Source organism: Ornithorhynchus anatinus, chromosome X1 (assembly GCF_004115215.2).
Source record: "Ornithorhynchus anatinus isolate Pmale09 chromosome X1, mOrnAna1.pri.v4, whole genome shotgun sequence".
NCBI lineage: Eukaryota > Metazoa > Chordata > Mammalia > Monotremata > Ornithorhynchidae > Ornithorhynchus > Ornithorhynchus anatinus.
In genome coordinates this window covers 116,856,416-116,876,903 of record NC_041749.1, presented here as the reverse complement: position 1 = coordinate 116,876,903, position 20,488 = coordinate 116,856,416, and the positions used below count along the sequence as shown (strand labels likewise).

The window sequence follows — 20,488 nt, the reverse complement described above, 5'->3', positions numbered from 1 at the left end:
TCCCTTTGGAGTCGGGGGCCCAGGGAACCCAGAGCTGGCCGGGAGGAGATTCCCGGGCCCTCTAGGGGCCGTGGAAGGCTCAAGGTCAAGGGCCGCATGGCGAGCTGTTGTCTGCTCAAAGACCCAAGATTCAGGCCTTCCCCAAGGCCTGGAGGGATGCTGAGGGATTCACTGTCCTCCCTGGCACCCAGGCCACTGGACACCCTTTCCCTTCCGGCCTCCCCCTACTCCTGTAGTCTGTCGGGGGAGGACCAAGTGGGCTGGAGGGATGAGTCCGGCCTCTCGGACACCCCGGCTGGCCGACTCCAGCTTTTCAGCCACACCAGGTGGAGAGCAGACCCATCTGTCTCTCTGCTCTCTGCCCGTGGCCACGACTTCCCTCGAACTTTCGTGGCACCGAGGAACGGCCCGAGATCCGGTCCTCGACTCCCTCTCCTCCCTTGACTTTGGTCTACCTCCTCAACAACCTGGTTCTTGGCCCGCCTGCCCTCCCGTGCCACTGCTCCTCTCTCCCACTTAACCAAAATGAACGAAATTCCATTCCTTAGAGGAGGGCACGGTCGACTCCCGGTTCCACAAAGAGAGCGGAGTCTCGCTGCGAATAATTCATCCCACCCCCCACAAAAGTGCAACCATAGCTTAGGGCCCTGGGTTGAGAAGGTCAGGAAGCAGCCCCGGGACCTTGTTGAGGGGTGTAGGGGTAGGGACCTTAAGTCAGCTGTGGAGCCTTAGAGGCGGAGTCCCGGGGGGCTCCTAGCTAGTGAGAATCATCCAATCAGTTGCAGACAATCTAGTGGGGAGCATCCATTTGCTCGAAATGGAAAAAGGACCAAATGGAGACCCATGATGACCTGTCTCTCATTTTGCCCACCTGAGCCTGGAAGATGGATTTAAGGGGGGTGGTGGGTAACTGGGGAGGGAGTTGGGGGGAGAGGGGCCGGCAGAAACAGAGCGAGCATCTAGATCTCTCTCTACCCGCTTCTTTCCCCAGACCGAGCGCTGCCACTGTTCTTGGACAAGATGCGCGCGACTCCCCCAACTCCCGGGAGGCACAGTGCCGTCCTTTATTCTCATGTCCGGACAATAAATAAGCGTGTGCGTCAACAGAGGAAAAACAGTCCTCTTGCCCGTCCCACCGTCTGCCTTTTCTGGGCAGGTTATGCCCCGGGCATTTCGAAATCCCAGGCGGGCACGTTTCGCCCTAAACCGCCTCCCCTCCCGACCCGCCTCTTCCCCGAGTCTTCGTTCCAAGAGTTCTCTCTAAGGCCTGGGGCAGAAAGGGAGCTCTTTCTCCTGTCTCTTTTTTTTTAAAAAATAATTATTATTATAATAAATAGGAAAATATATCTCTGTGTATTGGGTGTGTAGGTGTGTCTATGTGACTGAGTGAGAGAAGGAGTGAGAAAGAGAACCTTTAAAAGCCCAGTACAGCCTGGGCTTTTGGGAACCGGGTTCAGGAGACCAGGATGGGCAGGAAGTGGGTGGAGAGGTGCTGGCGGCGGGTCTTGCCCCCCTGGCGGGGCGCTCCCTTGCCATTGAGGGCCAGGAACATCTGTCTCCCCTCATGCCGCCAGCGCAGGGAGGCGTAGGTGTTGTAGCCGTTTTCCTCAATCCGTTCTTTGAATTTGCAGTTGGGGTTGTACTCTCTCTGACAAGGGAGGGAGAAGGACAGGTGGTGAGAAAGAGGATCGGGAGAAGGCTCAGACTGTTACCCACCCACCCCCGACCCCCCGGCCCCACCATCCTCCCTTCCCTCAGCTTCAGGACTCACTTGGACTAGCGGGGGTGGGGAGGAGGGGGAAACGGGGAGGGATTCCTGATGGGCGGGAGCCTCCGTCAGAGGGTGTACTGTCTCGGGCCCAGCCCACCCCCGGGACTGTCCCTCTGAATCCTGCCTGCCCTCTCCAAATCCCAGGGATAGATGCAAGCCAAACTCAGATTTGGGGAGACACCAAGATGAGAGGCATTGGCCCTTTGGAGGAGTAGGGTGGGGTTGGGGATCTTTGGGCACTAGGAGGCTCTGCGACCAGAGCCCCCATTCCTCTCCGATCCCCACCAGCTGCTCTGGCCCTCCCACTTCCCCTCTTCCGTGGCTTCCTGTTTGACGGTTTCCTCACCCGTTGACCTCTGACCCCTCTGACTTTGGCGCTGTGAACTTCCTTCTGGCAGTGCCCTGGCCGAGTCACCCTTTCACCCCCTCACCCTTCCAGTTCCCTCCCAGCTGTGGCCCTGGGGTCAGGCCTGGATCTCAACCTGCCCAGCCTGCCTCTCCCCAAACTGAGAAGAGCAAGCCCTAGACCCTCCTCCTCGAGGTCACCCAGAGAGGAGAGAAGGGGGGGTGAGTTGTGTGTGTTGGGGGGGGGGGGGCGGGGGTGATGGAGAGAATACGTACCGTCCCATACAGTTTCCCTTTCCTGTTCATGGCCAAGTAGAAGCCCGTGTGTACCGATTTAATGGCCACGACCCCCACGCGGACTGAACGGATCTCAACGATGCCTGGGGGGTGGGAGGAGAGCAGGGAGAAACAACACAGGGCATTGAACAGACAGTTAGAGAAATTGGTGGCCCACCCTGCTGTTCAGAGGGGCGAGGAACTCCATGAACTAGGGATTCCCAATCTAGCGTGTGGGTTATCGTGGCTGCTTTCTTCTCTGCCCCCTCCCTCCCTTTCCTCCACCTTTCTACCCTTTTTGAGTCCAGCGGTCATCAACACACCTTCCCTGAACCTCCCCTTCTCCCCCGTCCATTTGGTATCAGGCACTTGGGATCCACCTTAGAGAAGGGACCAGGCCCTGTCCTCAGGGAGCTCACCCCTCAAACCTAACATGTCCCACACAGAACTCCTCACCCTCCAATCCAAGCCCTGTCCTTCCCTTGTCTTTCCCATCACCGTAGGCAACGCCACGTTCGTCCCTATCTCCCAATGATGATAATGACGTCGGTATTTGTTAAACGCTTACCATGTGCCAGGCACTGTTCTAAGCGCTGGGGTGGATACAAGGTAATCAGGTCGTCCCAAGTAGGGCTCACAGTCTTCATCCCCATTTTACAGATGAGGTAACCGAGGCACAGAGAAGCGAAGCGACTTGCCCACGGTCACACAGCTGACAAGCGGCGGAGCCGGGATTAGAACCCATGACCTCTGACTCCCGAGCCCGGGCTCTTGCCACTGAGCCACGGAACCGTGGCATAACCTTGACTCCTTCTCATTCACCCCTCATATTTAATACGTCCCCAAATCCTGTCAGTACTGCCTTCACGAAACCGCTAAAATCCACCCTGTCCTCCATCCAAACTGCTACTATGCTCACCCAAGCACTTATCATATCCTGCCTTGATTACCGCATCCACCTCCTCGCTGACCTCCCTGCCTCCTCTCTTTCTCCCCGCTCCAGTCTTGACTTCACTCTGCTGCCCAGATCATTTTTCTACAAAACATTCAGTCCACTTATCCCCACTCCTCAAGAACCTCCAGTTCATTCATTCAATCAATCGTATTTACTGAGCGCTTACTACGTGCAGAGCACTGTACTAAGCGCTTGGAATGTACAATACGGCAACAGATAGAGACGATCCCTGCCCAGTGACGGGCTCGCAGTTGTTGCCCCTCCACCTCCGCATCAGATGGAAACTCTTTACCACCGGTTTTAAAGCACTCAATAAGCTCTCCCCATCCTACCTCGCCTTGCTGATCTACAACTATGACCCAGCCCGCCCGCTTAGCTCCTCCAATACCAACCTACTCACTGTGCTTCGATCTTGTCTATTTCACCGCCGACCCCTTGCCCACGTCCTCCCTCTGGCCTAGCGCTCCCTCCCCCTTCATATCCAGCAGACCACCAATCTCCCCACCTCCAAAGCCTTATTAACATCACCTCTCCAAAACGCCTTCCCCAACTAAGCTCTCATTTACCCTACCTTCCCCCAGCACCTGCGGTGTCACCTACGCACATGGATCCTTTTTTCCGGTAGTTAAGTGCCAACTTTGTGTCAGTCAATGTACTAAGTCCCTGTCCCACACAGGGCTCACGGTCTTAATCCCCACCTTCTGGACGAGGTAACCGAGGCACGGAGAAGTTAAGTGATTTGCCTAGGCTCACACAGCAGACAAGCGGCAGAGCCAGGATTAGAGTCCAGGTCTCCTGACTCTCAGGCCCATGCTCTTTCCACTAGGCCACGCTGCATCTCACCTGATAATAATAATTATGGTATTTCTTAAGCCCGTACTAGGCGCCAAGCACCGTTCTAAGCACTGGGGTAGATACAAGCACGTTGGGCTCACAGTCTCAAACCCCATTTTACAGATGAGGGAACTGAGGCATGGAGAAGCGAAGTGACTTGTCCAAGGTCACACAGTAGACAAGTGGTTGGGCCGGGATTAGAACCCATGACCTTCCGACTCCCAGGCCCGTGCTCTATCCACTATGGCATGCTGCTTCTCAAGTTCACCCCCACCCTCGGCCCTAGAGTACTCACGTATATATCTGGAATTGATTTTAATGTCTGTCTGCCCCTCTAGACTGGAAGCTCTTCGTGGGCAGGGAACGTGTCTACCAACTCTGTCGTACACTCCGAGGAAGTTAGTACAGTCCTCTGCACACAGTAAGCACTCAATAAATACCACTGATTGATTGATTGAGGAGAACAAGGCTGGTGAAGGCTTGACCGGTAAGGATGGTGAAAGCAGTGGTTCAAATGGGGGTTTGGATTATCCGTGGGTGTCAGTTATCTCTGCTCTCACCATCACCGAAGAGAATTAGAGCGTACTTGACGGCCCTTCTCTAACACGCCTCCTCTCACTTCCTCCCCTTCACCGTCAGCCTAAACCTGGCTCCCTCCCCCATTTCTCTCTTCCCCATCCCTCCTCAGCCACTGCCGTTGCTGCTGACCTACTCAGTGAGAACTCTGCAGAATCATAGATCACCAGGGCCTAAGGGGAACACGTGAGGTCACTTCAGCCATTCTCCTGCCTTCGGGCAATACTATCTCTCCACTACCCTACTCCGAGAAGGTAGAGGCCCTGGAGTTTCCCTGTAGCCCAGTCCAACATCTCTCACTCTCTCTCTCTCTCTCTCTCTCTCTCTCTGTGTCTCTCTTCCTCCCCCTCCCTCCCCCCGTTTACGTGTGTGTTCGGAAAGTTCTGTATTTCTCAGCCAACTCTCTCTTGCTGTCATTTCAGCCGCAGCTCTGGCATGGGGCGTTCTACCGCCCCATTCTCACCTCTTCCCCTCGGGCTCGGTGCCACCTCGTCATCATCATCATTGCCAGTGGTTATTTATTGAATGCCTACTTTGGGTAACACAGTATGTCAAGTCCCACTTGGACTCCAGATGATTTCCTGCCTAAGGAATGAGAGATAAGTAGGTTCAGGGAGGGTTTGGATGAAGTCATAGATGAGCAGCCCATTCTGGGTTACCAGAGGGTTAGGGTGCGGAGGGGAGAGCTAGGGGCGTTAACCTAGCCGCGGAGATGGGTGTCCGGAAGACAGCCGTCACATTGCACCTCCATGCACCCCATTAATAACAATAATAATAATAATAATGGTATTTCTTAAACGTTTCCTATTTGTCAAGCACTGTTCTAAGCCCTGGGGACGATACAAGCCAATCAAGTCGGACACGGTCCCTGTCCCACATGGGACTCACGGTCACAATCTCTTTTTACAGATGAGGTAACTGAGGCACAGAGAGGTTAAGTGACTTGACTAGCAGACAAGGGACAGAACCAGGATTAGAACCCATGACCCTCCGACTCGCAGGCCCGTGCTCTATCCACTACGCCATGCTGCTTCCCGTCGTCATGGAGATGAAGTCCGGAGCCGGATGCGCCACGGTTCTGACCCAGAAATAGCGGCACGTAGGGGCTGACGCACTGCTAGGTGAGCAACCGACATCCTTTCGGCTACTTGGTCCGCCAGCAAGACCCAGGGTGCCAGGATGGGGTTCTTGGGGTTTCTTGACCTCCAGGGAGAGAGGCCTGGAGGACGGAACCAGGAGGAGAGCCCCTAGAAGGCAGAGCTGATGATGGAGAAAAGGCCTGGGAAGACCCCAGTGGCAATAGCAGGTTCAGGCCCCTGCCTCCAGGCCGGTGAATGCCTAAGCCCTCTGGGGCAGGTGGGTGCCCACCTTGTAGTTCACAATCTCCCAGGTGATCAAGAAAGGCTGTAGAATCTTCTTCCCTGGGGAAGGGATAACTGGTCCACTGATTTGGAGTGATTTAGGAACGGACCTGCTCGGAGGCAGAGGGATGGATGGGCTGACCTTCCGTGCTTCTGGGCCCAGGGTCAGATATTTGAGTATTCACCCTTCTCTCTGCACAGCACTTCTGGCCCCATCTTTAGAATCTACTGGTTCCTCCTCCCTGCTGTAATTTCTTTTGGGGTCTATCCTCCCCCCACTAGATTTTAAGCTCCTTGAGGGCAGGGATCACGTTTCTAATGATCTTGTACACACACTTGGTACAGTGCTCTTCACACAGTAGGTGCCCGGTAAATTGATCGATTCTAAGGCTTCCATTCGATCTGAAGTTTTTAACTCTTTCCTGGGAACAGAAGACTAGAATCAGCTTTCTCCTCTGCCATACGCTGAGGGAGGGGTTATGGGCAAGTCATTTAGTCCATCGTCCTGCCCCTAGGCCGGACCCCCATCAAAATCACCCCAAATAGAGGGAAAGAATCTCCGGCTTTATAGGTCTCCAGCAGGGAAAGCCCACAATTTCCCTCAGTCACTATTTGAGTATCAGGACAGAAATAGAACTTCAGGAGCTGACAGCAGGGGCCTACTGCTCTGAGATTTCAGGAGGACGCAGGCCAAGGTAGTCAATGACCATTCAAGGTCATTGACTTGTATCTACCCAGCGCTCAGAGCAGTGTTTGACCCATAGTAAGCGCTTAACAGATACCATAAAAACAAACAAATAAGATATGGGCTTGGCAGGTCCTAGCCCTGGCACCTCTAGGGTGGCCCCTTCAGTTATGAAAGTTTTAAAAGAATCTAAATTTTAGATTCGGAAGCATCTTGGAAACTCTTAGCATGGGCTAGTCTTTCCAACGAACGTCTTATGACCGTGGTATCATTTTCCTTGTAATCATGACAAGGCCACTCGTTGCCAATAGCATTCAAAGCCATTACAAATTCAAAATGCAAAATTACTTCATTGCTGGTCCCCAGCCCTTCTTTAATTCCAAGTTAAGCCCTGCCCCAATCTATCCCCCCTCTCCCATAGCAACGGGGCCTAGTGGAAAGAGCAACTCGATCAATGGAATTTATTGAGCACTTACTATGTGCAGATGGAAAGTGCATAATAACCACTTAATAAATACCATTGACTGATTGATTGCAGAGCACTGTACTAAGCACTTGGGAGAGTACAGTACAACAGAGTGAGCAGATGTATTCCCTGCCCATAACAGGCTTACAGGGGTCAGAGGACCTGGGTTCTAATCCCGGCTCTACCACTTGCCTGTTGTGTGACCTTGAGAAAGTCACTTCACTTCTCTGACCCTCAGTTTCCTCCTCTGTCAAATGGGGATTCAGTACCCATATTCAAGTCAATACGTCCCTCCTACTTGGACTACGAGCCCCATGTGGGACAGGGACCGTGTCCGACCTGATTATCTTGTATCTACTCCAGTGCTTAGTACAGTTCTTGGCACAGAGTAAGTGCTTAAGAAATGCCATCATGATTATTACCTACAAGTGGGCAGTGTACAGATGGCATGAGGAAATATGATCACCTGGTGGGGTGGGGGACACGTAAAGCATGTACAAGGGATATGGGCGTCATGTAGAGGGAACCAGACATGACTTGGGTGAGAGACCTCGGAGTCGTCACCGACTGCCTGCTCAAACTATCGGCCCCCGGGGCGAAAGAGGCCGACAAGGTGCTGGGCATCACCAGGAGGAGGTGAAGGCCAAGCGGAGGGCCACAGTTTGGCCCCCGGATGAAACCAGGGTCCACCCCCACCTGAAAAACCGCCGGCAGTTCTGGCCGCCGCCTCGCGCGAAGGACAGAACAGAGCCGGAACAAGGACAGAGGAGGCCAACCAAGATGGGCAGGGGGATGGAGATGCTTCTGGTCAAGGAGAAAATGCTTCGGGCTGGGAAGACGCAGGCTAGGAGGGGACAGGGTTGAAGTTGAAAGCGTCATAAAGCAGGTGGGCAGGTCAAATCTAGAACTGTTCATCAAATCCCATCACACAAATGGGCACCCACTGAAGCTTGAGGGTAGCGGGTTTAAAACACATAGAAGGAAACCTGTCTCTACTCGGTGGAGCGTGAGATGGTGGATTTTGTTTTCCTGGGGAGTTGTGCCGCTAAAACACGTCAGTAGGTTCAAGAGAGGTCGAAACGAAATCATGGGCAAGCGAGCCACAGTGGATCATTTCAGGGTGCTAGATAATAATAATAATGATGGTGTTTGTTAAGCACTTACTACGTGCCAAGCACTGTTCTAAGCGCTGGGGTAGATACAAGGTAATCAGGTTGTCCCACGTGGGGCTCACAGACAATCCCCATTTTACAGATGAGGTAACTGAGGCACAGAGAAGTGAAGTGACTTGCCCAAAGTCACACAGCTGATAAGTGGCGAAGCAGGGATTAGAACCCACGACCTCTGACTCCCAAACCCGTGCTCTTGCCACTGGGCCTTGCTGCTTCGCTATGGACCGAAGCCATGAGGATGGCCGTCCGGGAAACGACCGGCCCCCGTTCCTCCAAACGTCCCGTTGCCATGGAGACCAGACTCTGGACCAGATGGATCACGGGCCTGACCCAGCAACGGCCGTACCGTGAACCACCCAGAGGCGACGCATGTAACAGGTTCCAGCAGCCGCCTGCGGTAATAAATGCACACGGATTGTATGAACCAGGAGCTAGAGGACAGGCTTAGAACGTGAAGCCAGAAGGCCGTGACCTCCTGCAGTGGGATGTCAGTCAGACACTGGTGTACCAGGACTCCCCAGGAGGGCAAGATCTTGCCGGGCTCCGCTTGTCAAGCGCTCTCCTGCCCCACCCGCCGAGCTGCCTCTCCATCCTCTCCATCCCTGTACTTCCCCTGAGAGCCGGGGCATCCAGTAAGGTCCAGAGACTAGGACCCCATTCTCCCCCCTCACCTCCTCTTCTCTAGGAGTCTGACCTTAGGCCCGGTGAAGCAGAAGGGGAAGAGGATGTAGCGGGGGAAGGCAGGGGGCGTCGATGACCCGGGTCCGAAAAGTGGGGAACAGGTATGAGGCCTAGAGGGAAGGAGGTCCTGGGAGGAGAAAAATCCAGTGGGTGGGAGCCGACGAACAGCCAGCCAGACCAGAGGGTGGGAGTGGGGTGACACATTTGGGTTGTGGTGTGGAGGGCTAAGGGGGCCGGAGATGTTGCGTCCTAAGGAGATAAGGCAGGGGGAAAGGGGAGGTGACAGGAGTAGGAATGCAGCCAGGTAAGAGTAAGCGTATCTGGCAGAGAGAGAGAGAGAAAGCGAGCGAGAGAGAGGAATGTGCGCTGGTGGCTGTAGCTCTGACTGGGAGGGTAAGAGAATGGAACTTGCGGGTGGGGGCCAGGCAGCAGGCAGTGTGAACAGCAGCAGGAGGCGGATGGACGGGAGTGAGTGGGGTGGGGTGGGGGGTGAGGGAGAGGAGTTCAGGAGGGCCAACGGGGAGCCAGGGAGGTTTAGGGGTGACTGTGCCAGAACCCAAGGGGGCGCCTTGTGACCAGCAGGGTGATGGGTGATGGAACAGAGGAGAGCTACTGGGGAGGAGGAGGGTGACAGACCCATTGCACTGGAGCGAGTTGGAGTCTCACGGCGCTGACTTCACCCCAACCCCGGTGGCGGATGGGTCCTTCTACAGGTCTCTCGTTGGCTTTCCGCCTGCTCTACAGCTCTCATTGGACAGGCATGTGGGAAAACCAGCCGGGGAACGCCCACTCTATTTCTAGGCCGTCTCCCCCGCCCGGCCCGACCTGGACTCCCCTTGCCAACCCAGGGACCCCAGGAAGGTGAGGTCCCCATCGAGGGGTGGTGGGGGGAAGATGAGCTCGAGCACCCGGGTTGGTTCTCACTGGCCCCTCTCGGCAGATGATCTCAAAGTACGCTTTAAGCTCTACTGGAATCTTGCTCTCCAGAGGGGAAAGCTCAGCATCGGAGAAGGGACTTTCTCAGACACATCCAGGAGGAGAACCGAAGTGGCAGGCGAATAGGGCCGGGTCTCCCTGGCCCTCTCCACCTGTTGGTAGCGGTAGGGGGTGACACAGGAGATGTGGGTTCTGGGAACTGACTCTGCCCTGAGGTGCTGTGTGTCCTCAGGCAAGTCACTTAACCTCTCTGGGCCCCAGTTTCTCTGCCCGTGCATTAGAGTAGAAAGAGAATGGATGAGACTGTGCTGGGACCTCCTTGGGGAAAGAGGTTCCAGGGACATGTTCAGTAGGTCCTCTCGCTCTTTCATCTGGAGCGGTGATTTTCCCTGGCCCGGGAGGCGTGGTGGGGCAGGGACGCCGAGACCACTCTCCTCGCGGCAGCCGAGCGCTCGCCCTTGGGTTGGAGAAGGCCATGAGTGTTTGAGAAGCAGTGTGGCTTAGTTGTTGATAGAGCGGGGCCCTGGGAGTCAGAAGGACCTGGGTCTAATCCCAGTTCTGTCACATGTCTGCTGTATGACCTTGGGCAATCCTTTCTGATCTCCCATCCTCCTGTCTCTCCCAGCTTCAGTCTATTCTTCACTCTGCTGCCCGGATTATCTTTCTACAGAAACGCTCTGGGCACGTCACTCCCCTCCTCAAAAACCTCCAGTGGTTGACTCTCAATCTTCCCATGAAGCCAAAACTCCTCACTCTTGGCTTCAAAGCTCTCCATCGCCTGGCCCCCTCCTACCTCACCTCCCTTCTCTCCTTCTACAGCCCAACCCGCACACTCCGCTCCCCTGCCGCTCACCTACTCACGGTGTCTCGTTCTCTCCTGTCCCGCCTTCGGCCCCCGGCCCACGTCCTACCCCTCACCTGGAATGCCCTCCCTCCTCACGGCCGCCAAACTAACTCTCTTCCCCTCTTCGAAGTCCTACTGAGAGCTCACCTCCTCCAGGAGGCCTTCCCAGACTGAGCCTTCCCTTTCCCTCTGCTCCTCCTCCCCTCCCCATTGCCCCTACGCCCTCCCTCTGCTCTACCCCCTCCCCACAGCACTTGGGAATATTTGCACATATTCATTACTCTATTTTATTAATGATGTGTATATATCTATGATTCTATTTATTTTGATGGTATTGACGCCTGTCTACTTGTTCTGTTTTATTTTGTTGTCTGTCTCCCCCTTCTAGACTGGGAGCCCGTTTTGGGTAGGGATTGTCTCCGTTGCCGAACTGTACTTTCAAAGCACTCAGTACAGTGCTCTGCACATAGTAAATGCTCAATAACTATGATTGAATGAATGAATGATTGAACTTAACCTCTCTGGGCCTCAGTCACCTCATCTGTAAAATGGGGATTAAGCATGTGAGCCCCATGTGGGACAGGGACTGATTAGCTTGTATCTACCCCAGTGCTTAGAACAGTGCTTGGCACACAGTATGTGCTTAACAAATACCATTATTATTATTACTATTATCTCTTTCATTCCCAATCTCCATGGATTTGGGGCCAAGGGTGAGCATTAGGCCACCACCAGGAGAGTGGCCTTAACTGTCCTATTTTGAAAGACCTCCAGAGAGGATTCCACAGTCTACCTAATAATAATAATAATAATCAATAATTGCTATATTTGTTAAGCGCTTACTACGTGCCAAGCACATAGTAGATACAAGGTGATCAGGTCCTAAATGGGGTTCACAGTTCAAGTAGGAGGGAGAACGGGTTTTGAATCCCCATTTTGCAGGTGAGGGAACTGAGGCGCAGAAAAGCGAAATGACTTGTCCAGGGTCACACAGACGACAAGTGGCAGAGCTGGGATTAGCCCAGGTCCTCTGACTCGCAGGCCCAGGCGGGCTCTCTCCACTAGGCCACGTTGCTCCCGTTCACGGCCTTACCTCCCCAACCCACTGCCTAGCAGTTCTTCCTAGCTCAAGTCCATCTTTCCACTCTGTGACTCTACCCAAAAGGTTAACCCAGTTGCTCTGGGGTTTGCCCTCCATGGGTCCAGAGGCCTAACAATCCTATCAGCAGCCCGGCTGCTTGCTTTGCCTCTCAGAACCTTGGAGGGCAGAAATTTGCAGTCTGACCTTTGACCCCAAGAGCCCCCATGAGGCTCTGGGACCACCTCTCTCTCTCTCCCTCTCTTCACTTGGAGACGGGGGAGGCCGAGGAACATAATAATAATAATAATAATGCCGGTATTTGTTAAGCACTTATTATGTGCAGAGCACTGTTCTAAGCGCTGGGGTAGATGCAGGGTAATCAGGTTGTCCCACGTGAGGCTCACAGTCTTAATCCCCATTTTACAGATGAGGGAACTGAAGCCCAGAGAAGTGAAGTGACTTGTCCACAGTCACACGGCTAAGCGGCAGAGTGGGGATTTGAACCCGTGACCTCTGACTCCCAAGCCCGGGCTCGTTCCACTGAGCCACGCTGCTTCGGCATCTAACAGCCTATCAGCCAATGAGATCAGGTGAGGCGTAAGCAAGAACTCTTGGATCTGAAGGCTTGTTCAGAGTTGGAACAGTCAGTCAGTCGAATTTATGGAGTACAGCACTTACTTTGTGCAAAACACTGTACTAAGCACTTGGGAGAGTACAATACAACAGAATTGACTGCTAGACACATTCCCTACCCACAGTGAGCTTAGAGTCTAGAGGGTTCGGGTGACCGGGGGGGGCGGGGGGGGTTAATAAAAATAATACCTTGATTTGTTTCGTGCCTCATGTTTTTCCAAAGTGCTTTCAAGCAATCTATCAGTCATCGGTATTTAGCGAGCGCTTACTGCGTGCAGTGTCCTGGACTAAGCGCTTGGGAGAATACAACAGAGTCAGTAGAGTCAATCCCAGACCGCAAGGAGCTGGTATTAATCAGTTCAGTTTATCCTCCCAGCATCCTTGTGAAAGGACGGGGACCTTGCCTAACTCCCCGCCTTGTATTCTCTCCCAGAACTTAGTACAGTGCCCTGCCCCCAGTAAGTGCATACTAATAGTATTAATAAATAATATTGCTACTACTCAATAAACACCATCGGTTGATTGATTGAAATCACACCTCCTCCAGGAGGCCTTCCCTGATTAATTTTCAATCTTCCCACCTTATATCCCCCAACTTCTACCTCGGTCCTTCCGTGCCACGAGAGGCAACGTGGTCTAGTGGCTAGAGCATGGGCCTGGGAGTCGGAAGGAGCTGGGTTCTAATCCCACCTCCACCGCGTGTCTGCTGTGTGACCTTGGGCAAGTCACTTCACTTCTCTGGGCCTCAGTTACCTCATCTGTGAAATGGGGATGAAGACCGTGAGCCCCGTGTGGGACATGGACTGTGTCCAACCTGAGTAACTTGTATCTCCCCCAGGATCTGGGACAATGCCTGGCACGTAAGTGAGTGCTTAATGAATACCATTAAAAAAACCCCCCAAAAAAACGACCCTAAGTACTTCCAATCCCCTGTTGTGCTTTGGTGCATATATAAGAATAATAATACGTTTTAAGCGCTTCCTGTGTGCCAAGCACTGCTCTGAGCACTGGGTTAGATACAAACTAATGGGGTTGGACGTAGCCCCCGTCCCACAGGGGGCTCACGGCCTAACTAGAAGGGAGAACAGGAATTTAATCCCCCTTTTGCAGATGAGGTAACTGAGGCACAGAAAAGTTAAATGACTTGCCCAAGGTCAGACAGCAGACATGTGGCACAGTCAGATTTAGAACCCAAGTCCTCTGACTCCCAGGCTCATGCTTTTGCCACTAGGTCACACTGCTTCTTTTGTATACTTGATTACTTCCTCTTGCCCATAATTTATTGCAGTGTCTGTCTCCCTCGCTAGAGTATAAGTTCCTTGAGGGCAGGGAACGTTGTCTATTAATTGTATTGAATATTCCCAAGTGCTTAATACAGTGCTCTGCAACAACAACAACAACAACAACAATAATAATAATGGTATCTGTTAAGAGCTTACTATGTGCAAGGTACTGTACTAAGCTCTGGGGTGGATACCAGCAAATCTGGTTGGACACAGTCCCACGTGGGACTCACAGTCTCAACCTCCAATTTACAGAAGAGGGAACTGAGGCCCAGAGAAGTGAAGCAACTTGCCCAAGGTCACAGAGCAGACCAGCGGTAGAGCCAGGATTAGAACCCATGACCTTCAGACTCCCAGGCCCGTGCTCTATCCACTGCACCGCGCTGCTCCTCTAACAGGAGGTGCTCAGTAAATGCGATCGACTGATCGACTGACTGGTTGCCCGACGGGAGGTTGAGTGACTTACCTAAGATCGCACAGGAGGTCGATAGTTGAACTAGGACTCCTACTCAAGTCTTCTGACTTCCTCTTCCACTAGCTCACACAGCCTCCCTGGAGAAGCTCAGCCCTTATAGGGCAAACAAGCCACTTCTCGGGAAGGTTGGGGGTGGGAGGGGCAGTCTCCCGGATGTGGGGAGACGAAATGCCCTTTTGAGGTGCCTTGCCGGCCGGTGATAAGAAGAAGAAGAAGAAGGTTGGTGTTTGTTAAGCGCTTACTATGTGCAGAGCACTGTTCTAAGCGCTGGGGTAATCAGGTTGTCCCACAGGAGGCTCACAGTCTTCATCCCCATTTTACAGACGAGGTAACTGAGGCTCAGAGAAGTGAAGTGACTTGCTCACAGTCACACAGCTGCCAAGTGGCAGAGGTGGGATAAGATGATCGGAACACATTTTTGTGAGTCCTTCTCCCTGAAATTTAGGACTAGGGCCAATCCACCCCCTCTTCCCCCACTGCAGTTCATTCAATAGTATTTATTGAGCGCTTACTATGTGCAGAGCACTGTACTAAGCGCTCGGAATGTACATTTCGGTAACGGATAGAGACGATCCCTGCCCACTGACGGGCTCACAGTCTTGCACTGGCCCTGCCTGGGTAGGCTCCTGGGAAAGGGAGAAGCAGGGACCCTCGTGGAAAGAGGCCAGGCCTGGGAGTCAGAGGACCTGGGTTCTAATCCCAGCTTTGCCACTTGCCTGCTGTGTGACCCTGGGCAAGTCACTTAATGTCTCTGGGCCTCCGTTTCCTCATCCGTACAATGAGGAGTTGATGGCTGTTCTCCCTCCCGATTAGACTGTGAACCCTCTGTGGGACCGGACCGCATCCCATCTGATTACCTTGTGTCTACCTCAGTGCTGAGAACAATGCTTGGCACATAGTAAGCACTTAACCGATACCATCATAATAATCAAAATTCATTCATTCATTCAACAGTATTTATTGAGCGCTTACTATGTGCAGAGCACTGTACTAAGCGCTTGGAATGTACAATTCGGCAACAGATAGAGACAATCCCTGCCCACTGATGGGCTCACAGTCTAATCAGGGGAGACAGACAGATAAAAGCAATAGCAATAAATAGAATCAAGGTGATGGACATCTCATTAACAAAATAAATAGGGTAATAAAAATATATACAAATGAGCGGACGAGCACAGTGCCGAGGGGAGGGGAAGGGAGAGGGGGAGGAGCAGAGGGAAAGGGGGGGGAAAGGGGCTTAGCTGAGGGGAGGTGAAGGAGGGGCAGAGAGGCAGTAGAGGTAGCAGAGGGAAAGGGGGAAGCTCAGTCTGGGAAGGCCTCTTGGAGGAGGTGAGATCTCAGTAGCGTTTTGAAGAGGGGAAGAGAGTTTGGCGGAGGTGAGGAGGGAGGGCGTTCCGGCACAGCGGGAGGACGCCGGCCAGGGGTCGACGGCGGGTTGGGCGAGAACGGGGGAGGGTGAGGAGGTGGGCGGCAGAGGAGCGGAGCCTACGGGGTGGGCGGTAGAAAGAGAGAAGGGAGGAGAGGTAGGAGGGGGCGAGGTGATGGAGAGCCTCGAAGCCTAGAGTGAGAAGTTTTTGTTTCGTGCGGAGGTCGGTGGGCAACCACTGGAGGTTTTTAAGAAGGGGAGTGACACGCCCAGAACGTTTCTGCAGGAAGATGAGCCGGGCAGCGGAATGAAGAATAGGCTGGAGCGGGGAGAGACGGGAGGAAGGGAGATCGGAGAGAAGGCTGACACAATAAGGGAGCTGGCTGGTCAAGACTACAGGCTGGTAGATTTGGGTTCCCGCCCGCAAGGCTGCCTGACCTGTCCACCGGCTGACCCCGCATGAGAATTGCACGGGAACTGTTAAACGCAGCGTGGCTTAGGGGCTAGACCGTGGGCCTGGGAGTCAGAGGGACCTGGCTTCTAAAACCGGCTCTGCCACGTGTCTGCCGTGTGACCTTGGGCAGGTCATTTACCTTCTCCGGGCCTCAGTCACCTCTTCGGTAAAATGGGGATTAAGCGTGTGAGCCCCATGTGGGTCAGGGACTGTGTCCAACCTGATTAGCTTGTATCTACCCCCGTGCTTAGACCAGTGCTTGGCACACAGTAAGTGCTTAACAAGAACCATTATTATTCATTATTGTTATTATTCACACATGTCTCCCACATGTGCAGCCCTCACCCCGGGGGTGACTGTCCACGGCTGTCTCTCCTCTTGCTCAGCTGCAGACGAATAACCCACGGGGCCGTCTCCCTCCCCGGGAGCCCACCAGAGAGCTGGAAAGTTTTGGCCAGTGGAGCCCGGTGGCTGGGGTGAGTGAGGCCCAGCGAGAGGTGTCAGAGCCTGTAGCTCCCAGGCCCATCTGTTCTGACTCATCCTCCTGTTGCCCGGTGCCCGGAGGAGCAAGCGGGAGAGAGACGGGACTCGAATCCAGAGGTGGGAAAAGCAGAGACAGCGGGAGCACAGATTGCCTTCCCGACAGCCCAGGCTCCCCCACCTCCTGGGTCTCTGGGAGGCACGGGGAAGGGCGTCACCCAGCCCGAGAGGCCTCTGGGGGTGGGTGGGAAAACCGGGAGATCGGGGAAGCCTCTTGCGGACCGCCCGCTCCAGCAAGAGGGCTTTAGGTTAGACGCGGGGGGCCCATCAGGGCAGCGTGAGGGGAGTGGGGAGAGAGAACAAGATAGGGACGATAGGCTCGGCCTCCCCCGACCCCCTCGCAACCCTCAAAGGGAGGAAGAAGGTCAAGAGGGCAAGGAGGAGGAAAGGCACCAACCACAACCACGACCACACGGAGGGTGAGGCCAGACCACCGCCTGCCACGAGCGCGCCCCCGCGGCCCCCGCCGCTAGGCGGGCCCTTCCGTCTGTCCATCCCTCTCTGTCCGTTTCCGTGGTACCCGTCCACGGGACATCAGGGGGCTGCAGCCCCGGTCGATCAGAGCATGGGGGAAGGCCAGGACGGGCCCTTCACCCCACCTCGCCCACAACCCTCGGCCTGGAGCCCCGTCAGCCGGCACCCCTGAAGGCCTCTCCTAGGACCCGCTCCCCACCTCCCGGCCCCCACCGGCCCTGCCCTGTGCTACTGCTTCCTCAAGCCCCCCGTGACCTTGACTCATCTCACCTGGCTCCACGGGAGGGGGCCAGAGGTGGGGGTGTAGAGCGCGAGAGAAGAAAGTGGAGCAGGTTATCACAGGAGGTGGTTGGGGGGTGTCCGTGGGCTGAGGATTGGCAGAGGGGAGGTTACGTCCTGGGGCTCCATGTGGAGATGGGGTAGTGGGTCCCTCAACCCCCTCCCCTCCCCCCCGCCCCGCTCACTCAGCTACCGATAGCGAGGGCGGCCACCTGGACTGGCAGGAGGGAGGAGAAAAGGGAGGAGGGCTGAGCACGGGTGGGGAAAATGACCGTCGCGGTGTGGGATCGGGCTTTGGGACCGTTCGAAAGAAGTAGTCCCTCACACCGTAGCAGCGGGAACTGAGCCCAGCCAGGCCGGGGCCCATTCCCCTCCCTGCCCCCGCGCCCCCCGCCCCGCCGTCCCCCAGCCTTCCCGGCCTCTGGGCTCTCCCCCTCCCGTCCCAAGAGGGGTTGAGCGGGAAGAGGAGCGATAAAGGGACACAGCAAACTCAAGACGGTGGGTGGGAAGACTTCACGGTCCACCGCGTGACTACTGGACCCCAGTGCCCCCTGCTGACGTGCGCGTTGCCGGGCTGTGACGTGCCCGAGCCTCCTAGGAGGGGTGGCAGGTCACGGGGGGCGGTCAGGGGGCTCAACCTGGGGGAACACGAGGAGGCCCCAGGTTCCAGGGGCAGGAGCAGGAAGGCCCCGATTGCGGGGATGAGCCGGGGAGAGGGGGGATAGGGTCGCTCAGATCCCCGGGGCCTGCATCTCAGCAGGGAACTGGGAGATGAGCAGGGTGCAGAGGACCTGCCTTCCCAACTGGAAGGGTCTCCGTGCCCGGGGTGGGGGATCCGGGGGGGGGGGGGGGAGCCCGGGGACGGCTCCCCGGCCAGAAGGGCGAAGAGCCGGGGGTGGGGAGAGGAGGGCGGGAAGAGAGTTCCGACCTCGGGTTCCGGGGTCCCCGGAAGCGTCCCGGGTCCCAGCCGAACTGGGTCTCACTGACTCACCGGGTGAGCAGGTCCCCCCTGTCCTCTGTCCTCACCCGGGCTAATGAGTGCTTTGAGATCTCCAGATGAAAGGGGCCGGGGAAGGGCAGAGGGTTATTATCCTCGTTAATTACGGAGATTATTATTTGGGTTCTCATTAAGGATGCAGGAGGTGATTACCCCGGAGTCCCGGGCTCCCGAATTGGGCCCCAGTGTCCCCAAGCTGTGCGTGGTGGCCCAGGCACCCTCCTCCCCCGGGGTTCTCTGGCTCAGGCCCTGGGGGGTGGGGGGCGGGCAAGGAGGGCTCTGGCCTCCTTTCCTGACCTTTGGCCTTGACCTGGATGTGAGGTGTAGCGGAGGGGTTTGGAACTTCCCCCCTTTATTAGCGATGGGGCGATAATAGGCAGTGGGGTGAATCTGCCGGGGGGAGGGGGCAGCGTGGGGGGCGGTGAGGAGTGGGGAGGAACAGCGATCCATTGACCGATCCATCAGTCGACTGACCGACGAGCTGGACGAGCGACGGCCGTCCCCGGAGGGAGGATCTTTGTAGCACCCATTCGACGGGGATCCCCCTGGCACGAGGTCAAATTCCAAGCGACCTTTTCCATTTGGAAACAGAATCCCTAGCAGCTTCAGCCAAGCAGCGAGACAAAGGGGCTCTCCCTGTCCTTCCTCACACTGTTGCCCGGTGGCCCTCCTGCCAGCCATTCGATCCCTTCTTCTTTCTTCTCCCTTCCCTCTCCTCCACCTTCCTGACACCCTTCTTGTCCCCCCGCCCCCAGCATCCCCTTCTTGCTTCCTCCACTTCCCCGGCATCCCCTCTCGCTCCTGCGAGGCCCAGGGGCTCCGTGGGTGATGTCCCTCTCAGGCAGAGAACCCTCCCACCCCCCTACCGCGGGAGGTTGGAGAAATTTGGGGGGAGGTGGCCCCACCCATTTCCCCTGGAAGGTTCCTCGCATTCCGAGGGTCTGGCAGAGCCGGACGAGGGAAGGAATGGGCAGTGGTGGGGAGGGGAGGGGAATCCTGTGACCCCCTTTCCCCATAATCCAGAGCCTGGCCCGATGGGGAAACCAAGGTCAGGGGAGCTGAACCCAGCAGCAAGGCCAAGAGTGGAGTCCAGGATCCTCCCCCCATCCCCAGCTTGGCTCCAACAGTTATCCCTAAACCCTAACCAGTCACCCTCCAAGGGTCTCCCAACTCCCGGCCTCCCTACGCACATATGCGTGCACACACACACACGTACACACACAGAACGTGAACCACCTAGAGGGGCAGCATCCCTTCCCTCTCCATATTTGTCCCCAATGGCCCTTCTCCCCCGGCTCATGTTCTCTCCAGTCCCCGTGCATCCTTTCCTCTCCTTTCTGCCCCATGGCCAGCCCAGGCTCCTCCCCACTCTGTCACCCCTCGTCCCTCTCCCTCGACCCCATCCTCCGATCTCCCGCCCTCCCCGGCATCGGCTTCTGCCTCCGAGATGCCCACGCGGCCGCCGGCAGGCCGGCATCCCAGCTCCCCTCCTGCCCCACCGCTCACACCCCCGACCCTGACCCCCATCCTGGGAGTTGGCACTCACTGTTGGGGCACTCTTTCCAGCGGGTACCCTCCACCTTGCCGCTGGGGTCGATGTGCAGGAAGAAATGGGTGGAGGAGTAGAGGCGCCGCCAGCGTACGTCGCCCTCCAGGTGGTGATAACTGCGGGCACGGCGGGCACCGCCGAGCCACGAGAAGTCGCCCCCGGGGGAGCCATGCGCCCGGGCCAGCAGCAGGAGCGCCAGGCAGAGCTGAAGGCCGGCGGGCATGGCTCGGGGGGGGCAGGCGAGGCCGCGGGAAGCATGGGAGGATGCCCGGGCTCAGACTCGATCCATGACGTCTCGCCCACCGGGCCGGGCCCCTCCTATACCCACGGGCCCGGCGGCGCGGGGGGGCCCGGGAGATGCGGGTGGAGAGGAGCTGACCCCTGCCAGCCCAAGACCGAAGAGATCACCGCCTCCTCTCTTTATTCCGGGGCATAGCCCACTCCTCTGTCCTGGA

The 20,488-nt window shown here is 55.9% G+C and overlaps 1 protein-coding gene across 1 annotated transcript; it reads right to left on the bottom strand.

Annotated features, from left to right (window-relative positions):
• Window positions 1-1,187: 1,187 nt before the first annotated feature.
• FGF22 (fibroblast growth factor 22) lies at window positions 1,188-20,256 on the bottom strand. The gene is made up of 3 exons (XM_029052021.1): window positions 20,031-20,256; window positions 2,393-2,496; window positions 1,188-1,648 (listed from the first exon to the last, which is right to left on the bottom strand). Exons 1-3 carry the CDS (start codon window positions 20,254-20,256, stop codon window positions 1,454-1,456), a joined length of 525 nt encoding a protein of 174 aa, XP_028907854.1. The 3' UTR covers window positions 1,188-1,453.
• Between the last annotated feature and the right edge of the window lie 232 nt (window positions 20,257-20,488).